We start from the raw sequence: 8,941 nt of genomic DNA, 5'->3' as shown, positions 1-8,941 counted from the left end.
AATAAAGAGAAACAGGAAAACAATGGTGTGAATGCTTAAAAGCATTCACACAATAAAGAGAAACAGGAAAACAAACAGGAGAATACGATATTAGATATTTTGAGCCACACTCCATACCAGTAGGTGGCGGTAATGAGCGCGCGGAGAGAGAGCCGAGCATGAGCAGTTTGTCAGAGTTGAGCGGTCTGTACTCCCAAATCAGTGTCCCTGCGCGCTCAACCTGGTGGCACAATAATCACCCCATAGACGACCAGACAACACCGGTAGGTGAAGAGAAAAAAAAACAAAAGAAATCAGAGACTCTGCGTGATGACGTCTTAACCTTCACGAGGTTGTGCCCCTCCCCCTCCGCTTGGAGAGTCAGATGGAGCCGTTGCATCGGAAGAGATGATGAGGGAGACAGAGGGCAGACTGGAAGATGAAGGAGGATGACCCAGCTCAAGAAGCAACAGCATCGCAGTTTCACCTCCTCTGAGTCCCGCTTAGAGATACGTAGCGTCAGAATACGGAGGAGAATGGAGCTCGGCTCGACATCACACCGATGAAGCTGCGGGAGGCGATGATAAAACCCGGAGACAGGTCCGTTTGTGTCTCCGTTATCTCAAGAAGCAGCAGAGACGATGAAGCCCCGTCTGAAAAGAAGATGTCTGTCACCGCCGAGCAGCATTAAATCCCTCTAATATTTTTTTAATGGCGAAACAGATTGTAACTGAAAATCAGGGACTAAAAGGTGGGATTTCTAAACTGATGGTTTGAGGAAACTGAAAGGTAGATGCTACTTTTATCATCTCTAATATTTCCTGCCACCAGCTAGTGTTTCCACAAACCAACACCGATTGAAAGGCTGAAGCCCGATTATTTATGGATGACTTTGCCCGCTATAGAGACGTGACCAAGTCGAACCTAATTGTGTCATAAATCAGGCTCCCTCTGCTGTCAGTTTGGGCCAGTTCAGCTCCATAATCCCGCAGAGAAGCGGCGGGGTTCGGCTAACCCGAGCAGCTAGCGCCGCCGCCGCCTCCTCCTCCTCCTGTGTTGTTGTCGGTCACCATGCACGCACCGACACATTTTGCTCCCGTGAAAGCAGCCAACCGGATGCGCCCAGGTGCGTAACAATACACAGAACCATGTCGGACCGGGGCCAGCTGAGTGATTCCGCTGGCAGGTCGTGAATCCGCAGCAGAGCGGCTTTATTTAGACGGAGAGCGGATCAACAGTGGCGGCTAACCTCCCGGCATTAGAGACCACCAACGGGATCGTTTTTTTTTTACTCGACTTGGCACCAGAATCCAGCTAAAATGGGGTAGGTATTAGAGAGAGTTGGAGCAGTCCCTCAGCACGTCACGGTTCGGGTTGTGGAGGGAACCGAGCCGCCCCTCGGTCCAAACACAGCCGGCTAGCTCCTCATAGCTAACTCTGAGGTGCTCCTCGTTTTCCCACAACAAAATACTGGAGAAGATATTGTTAGGAGCTGAGGGGGGCATGCTGCCCCAGACATAATGAAACACAGCCAGAGTTATTGGAAATTAGGCTGCATATTATTAGAGCTAACTTAGAAAGCAATTCTGTTCACATCTTCACAGATGAAGGGTACAACCATTCCCCCTCTCACTCACCTAGTTCAGAGGAATGATATTATTGTTTAATATTGTCATGAGATTGCGAGAAAACTCCATTCTCCTCCTTTTCTCTTCTGTCACCACTAGAATGTAAACCAGATGTGACATGAGGGTCAGTGAGAATCTGTTGAATGGGATGTGTGACACTTCAAACATCATGGACTGTGATTTATTGCTTCCTGTGAGATATTATCGCTCACAGATACTGCCATGATGATATATATTATGGAGCCCCAATTTAAAGTTACCAATTAACCTAACATTCATGTTGTTTGTAACCCTTTCTACCTAAAAAGTGGCTTATCATATGGCGGATTAAAAAAAAAAAAAAGGTTAATGGTAAAATATCCAAAATGTTATTTTTGATAAGAACAAGTTTTAACAAAAAGTGTAAATAAATGTGGGTAAAAAACCACTTCTATTTGTAAAAAATAAGTGTTTGGCTTATACATTTAAAAAGTCACATTATATTCAATAGTGCATAAAGTATAGTGGTAAACCATTGTATTTTATATAATTGTGTGATATTAGATTTACTGATGATGATGAGGACACTGCCTTTTTTGTTGGCAATGGCTTTTATTTATTTATTTTTTTAACCAGAAGTTTCACTAGACAGATTTCAACTTGACTGAGACAGGTTTTTGCCTAAAGCAGGCATAGTTTTATAATTTTTCATAAAATAATATTTTATTCCACACATAATAAACTCTCACTCCTGCTGTTGGGACACAGCTGAAATGATAAGCTGGCGTTAGGCCTCTTCCTTTCTGTGTGACGCGACTACTTGTTGGAGCCATCACATTGTTTTGCGGCTGCTGTCAGTTGTGCACCTACACAACTGACTGAAACGCTGTTTAGGTATTGTGTTGACATTATTCTGCTAGAAACTTTGTGCTTAGTGGTAAATTTGCTTAATCCCCAAATAGTGAGTGACAATTTTTTTATTACTTTCTTTAAAGTTACAAGTTTCCATACATTCCATACAAGACCCATTTGTGTCCAACCTTTAACTTCGTGGTCGATGTCCTGGGATGTTGCTTCAGTATTTACACATGATGTTCTTTCCTCATGATACCATCTATATTGTGAAATGCAGCAATTCCTCCTGCAGCAGAACACTCTACAACTTGATGCTGCCACCCCCATGCTTCGTAGCTGGGATGGTGTTGTCAGGTTTCCAAGCTTCCCCCTTTTTCCTCCAAATTTAAAAATGGTCATTATGGCCAAACAGTTCAATTTTAGTTTCATCAGACCACAGGACATGTCTCCAGAAATGAAGGTCTTTGTCCCTGTGTGTTTTTGCAAACTGTAGTCTGGATTTTGTATTTTGCTTTTGAAGTAATGGCTTCTTCCTCTCTGAGTGGCCTTTCAGCCCATGTTGGTCCAGGACTTATTTCACTGTGGATAATGACACTCAGCTTCAGCAGCATCTTCACAAGCTCTTTTGCTTTTGTTTTGGGGTTGATGCACACATTTCACACCAAAACATGTTCATCTCAGAAACTCAGAACCCGTCTCCTTCCTGAACAGTATAATGGCAGGACATTCCCACTGTGTTTATATTGTGTATAAACACGATATGAACAGATAAATGTAACCTTCAGTTATATGGAAGTTATACACAAAGATGAACCAGAGTTGTGGAGATTAACAATTTTCTTTTCCTTAAATCTTGGCTGTTTTTTTCCCCCCATGATGTCCCACAAAGCAGCAGTGTGTTTGAGGTGTGCCATAAAATGCATCCACAGGTGTGCCTCCAGTTAACTCATGTGTTGTCAGCTAACCTAACATCATCATCTGCACTTTCTTAAATTCTTTAAATGCAAAGTAATCTCAGTGTATGTAAACCTTCATCTTCATGTTCTGCAGAAGCCTGTTAATTACCCATTGATTCAAATCAGGTGTGTTGGAGCAGAGAAACAAGTAAAACAAGCACGATAGTGGCCTTCCAGGACCAGGAGTGCTCATCCCTGGTTTAGTCTGATTTAATGTCAGGTCTGACATTTAATATCACAGAAGCCAAAAGTTTAAGTCGTAGGTTACGTGGGCTTTTGAATGCAGAGCAGGATACATTTTGTTTTGGTGCTTTTATAAAGAAGGACTGTTTAGAATTAAGTTTGTATTTAATTAGTGCTGCTAGAAAAAAGAGATAAGTCCTTTTTAAGATGCCATGGCTTTGCTGCTGTAATGCATGTAGCTGAACCTGCAGATGTATGGAGATTCTTCTGCTCAAGAGCGACCTAGTTCTTACTCCAGATGAAAGCAGATGATGTTAGCGTGCAATTGGTTTCTTGTCATATTGTTGTTGGAGGAGGAGCTCAATGAACTACTAACCTCCTCATCCTTATTAATTCTCAAGGCCAGCATTTATAATCCAGTCAACAATCAGTTCCTCAAGCCCACAGAGAGAGAAAGCATGTCTGGTCATGTGTACACTCCCACCTTTTATTAGGTTCTTCTTGTATTTCTCTGTTCATGATAAAGTTGGTATGCACATTAAATTGTCTATGGATTAATCTTTACCTCCCTGATGTTACAGGAAACAGAAATACACAGTTTTTGTTAACCTGTGTCACACAATTTGTCATTATTGCCCACCGCCGAAAGTGATAATGTTTTTGCTCGTGTCTGTAACGTCAGTGAAATAATTCATTAACCAGTGAATGGGTTTTAATAAAACTCTCAGAAAGTATGATTGTACATTTACAATGGTCTAACTTTTGGAGTCAACACACTTCAAGATGGCCGTCACATTAGCAAACACAAAAATGGCTATATCTCAGTCAGTTTAACAAATATTAAAGTAAAATTTGGTGTGGTAATGGCTGAGAGTCATCCCCAACACATGCATTGTTTTTGAATCATTGCCATTCTTTTTTACTTTTTTGGTTAAGGTTTTGTCGTCCTTCACTAAGGTCAAAGCAGAGTCCGCAGAATCTCAATTACCTTTGTTGGATTATCTTTATTCACTCAGAGTGAAAACAGTGTATGAAGTGCTGGATTTCTTTTTATAATTTAAGTGTAAAAACAGTTCATAGTTTGCAGCTCTGCATATGTTTCTGGAGGACTGGAGCCCATTAGCATACAGCTGTTTGGAACTGAAGGCCTCACCAGGCGCCTGCTGCCTCCCTCTCACAGGAATGCTGGGATCAGATTGGATTTAGTGACCATGTGGGAAGGAGAGGCAGTAATGGAGCTGGAAAATGTTCACAGCTCTGTCACATGAGCTGTTGCCATGACAACACAGCAGCAGATAAATTAGTAATGCAAGGTTATTATTCCTGTGCACAGTGAGAACAGGCTGCAACCATTGCACAGTGAAGTTTTATCTTGGAGAAGTCCAATTAATTTTATTCTCTCTGCTGTAACTCCTTATGCAAAGAGTATTTACAATATTTTAATATCTTAACATGTTTAATAAGAGTCACAGGTAATAAAATTGGTTTTCATCCAATGAGAATGTTTGTAATGTATTCCATAGCCTATTTATATGTTTATGTGTGTGATGGCCAAATCCATGGCCACACTCTAAAGCCTAAAGTCAGTAACTCCTTTTATGCACTTTATTTATATTTTTTCTTTCATACAAACACAATAATATTTTAGTTGCAATAAAAACATTTATTAGTTAATTTGGATACATTTGTTCTATTTGTTAGCGCCCCCATTTAGTTAACATATGTGTTTATGTCAACTTAATTTGTTGCTTAAGATTAACTTTGTGTTTGTTTTTGCCGGTACTTATCTGCCTTGGAGTTGCCAGACAAAAGATGGGGGCCAGGGCTCAGCAGGTTCAAATGCTGATTGGACTGCACCACTAGTTCCTGCTAGCGAGGGGAATTTGTAGTTTCTTTGTTTAGATAAGTTTCTGTATTTTAAGTAAATATGAGTGCTTAAAGTTTAATATTTTGGGTTTTCATTTTTGGGTCTTTAGTTTAGCCAAACTTAGCTGTACTGTTATTTGTTTTGTGGTGTTTGTAATTGTATTCTGTTTAGTTACCCCTATTGTGTCTTAATTGGTCTGATCATCCAGTATATAAACCCCTGTGTGTCATTTCTTAAGGGAGGTCAGTTATGTTTGTTTGTGCAGCCAGGGTTTGCATCTTTTTGCCTGAGTTCAGTTTTGTCTTTTTTGACCTCTTTTATGAGCTCAGTTTGTCTTTTTGTTAGTTATAATTGTTGGGTTAAAATAAAAGAAACTCTATTTTTCGAATATCTCCTGGGACTCCTGTTTTAACTTGGTCCTTCACAATGTGTCTGTAGACAAGACTGTGAATCCCAATAGCATACATGGAATGCCATAACTAAGTGGCTGGAATAGTGTACAGGAACATCTGTACCAGGTATGGACTGGAAGTACCATAGTCAGAGTGGGAGACTCCACCTAAGGTGGTGGAGAATGGCAGAGCTAAGATACTGTGGGACTTCCAGATACAGACTGACAAACAGGTGATGGCTAACCAACCGGACATTGAGGTGATAGATAAGATACAGAAGAAAGCAGTGGTGGAGGATGTAGCAATTCCAAGAGACTATAACATCAGGAAAAAGGAGCATGAGAAATACCAAGGGCTGAAAGAGGAAATAGAGAATTGTGGAAAGTCAAGGCCTCAGTAGTACCAGTAGTCATTGGAGCACTCAGTACTGTGACCCCCAAACTGGAAGAGTGGCTCCAACAGATCCCAGGAACAACCTCAGAGATCTCTGTCCAGAAGAGCACAGTCCTAGGAACAGCTAACATACTGCATAGAACCCTCAAGCCCCCAGGCCTCTGTAGAGAACCTGAGCTTGAAGTGAAAGTTGAACCGCCAATGTGGAACAATAGCTTTGGACCCAATGTTCCAACATTCAAGAGAGAAATCTGCTATGACATCTAGAGATTGATGATGTACAACAAAGATGCAATGGCAAGTGCAAGCCAGGATGACAGTTCATGGGGAATATATCTTCATGGGTACCAAGCCCCATTGAAAATCCCTTAGTAACTGAATACAAGGGCAGCTGACCTGAGAAGTAAGATTGTGACCTGCACCCCTTAGCAAGGCTAAGTGACAAAGTACCCTCTGAGAGTCTGCTAGAAGATGTAAACGCAGCACTGCTAAGTATCCCGACTGACACCATCACAGACACCAATAAGCTGGTACACACCACAGCAATAATGGTTCTTGAAATTCTTGGCTGTAAGTTCAACCCTACAACTAATAAAGAGCATTGTTCCCAATGAAGGACGAGACTGGAAGCAAAGATCAAGTCAACACAGAGAAATCAGCCAGCTTTTGAGCAATAGAAAGGTGCCATTAAGAAAAAAATCACCACAAAAAAACAGCAACTTGACTGTACCTGAGGCTCTCTGTATGGTGTTTCCACACTAATTAAAATATATTACCTTAGTCATTTGTGCGTTCATAACACAATCATAATAGTTTAAACCTGTTGCAACTTATTGCTGCCCTAAATTATCATGCTTGAATCATTTTTTCTTTGTTGTTGTTTGTTTGGTTCATTTTTTATTTGCTATAAAGCATTTTGTTACACTTTACTGTATGTGAAGGGCTTTAAATTTTTTTTTATTTTGATTACTGATTTGATCATTGAAAAACAGCTGTACTAGTTGACTGAATGCTGGCTTTGCTGGACAGCACCAGACAAGCTAGTCGTCAACTAATCCTCAATGTTTTCTCAATGTAAAATGTCAGTGACTTGTTTGAGTTTAGGCTGTTTTAGGGGAATTCATTATTTCCACCTCCATCCACTTCACTGCCAGACCTGCGTAACAGAAATTTCTGCATTTACATCTTTTCACGAGGTTCTTCTAGAAATGAAGCATGAATCCAAAACATTTGTAAACACACGCAAGAAAGGCTGACTACTTTTGCACATTTACCCATTTGGAAAAAATTCATCAGACTAAGCAGACAATGAGCACAAGACTCTTATGAATGCTTACCATTATCCATGCCTTTACTTAATCAGATAGATAAGGTAGGCAGCATCTAATTTCGTATAAAGCTCACCATTCTTATAATGGTGGTTGCCTTTCAAACTCAGGTTCTCTACTAGAGACTTAGGGACTCGAAGGTTTATTGGGAAAATCCTATCTTTTCCAAAGACCACTGTTCTTGGAAAAAAAATTGGTTGATCCTGGAATTTGCTAAAGTACTAAAGTATTAACCTTTAACAATGTCTGGAGTTTCCTTATTTAGCTCTTGGTATTTCTCAACATTTTTATGTTTCTATTTTTTATGTTACGGTTGTTGGTATCACTAAATCTATTACTACTGCCTTCTATTGTTTGCTGGCCACCACAAAGTGTGATTGGTTAAGCATTACTAGTTTATCTGGATCAGGAAACACCACAAGATTCTCATGCCTAGTCCAGGGCATTGATGTTTCATGAATATGCAAAGGTTTTATCGTTTCAACCTTGCATCCACATACAAACAATGTTTTAGAATCCCCAAAACTGTTTTTTTTTCTTTTTTATTGGGTTCCAGAGTGAATAAATCTTGAAACACCACCCATGCGTGTTTGTGTGGACAGCCAAAATGCAACATTTTGAAAATGATGTTCCAGCCCAAGTTCCTGCCTAACCCATGACCTCAAGTGTGACAGTGTAACAACAATAGTGGCAGATAACATGCTTGTGTTTGCTGCGAATGACAGTTTGTCAGCTACAGCAAAACTTACTTTAATGAGTTAACAAGGCTGATGAACAATACCCCTGCCTTGAATAGAGCAGAGCAAAACCCCCTTATTATTACACCAAATATTCTAAGGCCAAAAAGTTTTTTTTTATCACTTTAGTGAACACCTTCTGCCAACAATACTATTAACCAAACATTGCAGAAAAAGATTTACAATATACATCAAGTATATATCTAAAAAACATGATAAATGGCAGTAGATTTAAAATACTAACAATTATGTATAAATATTTAGGCCTGATAGGCTTAAAACATTGTGAGGAAAACATGTCCCTCCAGCCTTCCCTTGCTGGATACTGTAAATGTAAATTTTATCATTTCTATGTGTCTCTGAAGGTCAACCATGTCTGTCTGTGGCTGAACAGCTAAAACCTTTTGTGATTGCACAAATTGTGCATGCCAGCTGCAGCAATTAAAAGCTCCCATTCAAAAGATGGCACCAAACAGGCATCAGACAAAGAAGACTGAGTCAAACCACAAGCAGAAAAAGAATAACAGGTGCTGGCTTTGAAAATACTCTGTGTAAGGAGATTGCTGTGACATTTAGATAATTTATCACTCAGGGACCTTAAGTACAGAAAGATTGTGCTGAATTCTTAGTGAGAAATCACCCCA

At 40.1% G+C, this 8,941-nt stretch overlaps 1 protein-coding gene across 2 annotated transcripts in view; it reads left to right on the top strand.

Annotated features, from left to right (window-relative positions):
- The first annotated feature begins 227 nt into the window (after window positions 1-227).
- Window positions 228-8,941, top strand: part of LOC108251412 (homer protein homolog 1-like) — a 39,296-nt gene continuing 30,582 nt past the window's right edge. The window contains exon 1 of one of the 2 annotated variants that reach the window (XM_017441699.3): window positions 228-579. In XM_017441699.3, the coding sequence (XP_017297188.1) occupies window positions 542-579 (38 nt within the window). In that variant the 5' untranslated portion in view covers window positions 228-541. Of the gene's footprint in view, window positions 1,304-8,941 lie in introns of both variants that reach the window. The other variant, XM_017441700.3, reaches the window with a different exon arrangement.

Source organism: Kryptolebias marmoratus, linkage group LG14 (assembly GCF_001649575.2).
Source record: "Kryptolebias marmoratus isolate JLee-2015 linkage group LG14, ASM164957v2, whole genome shotgun sequence".
Classification (NCBI taxonomy): Eukaryota; Metazoa; Chordata; class Actinopteri; order Cyprinodontiformes; family Rivulidae; genus Kryptolebias; species Kryptolebias marmoratus.
The sequence above is the reverse complement of the archived record's forward strand: the minus strand, read 5'-3'. Positions and strand labels throughout refer to the sequence as shown.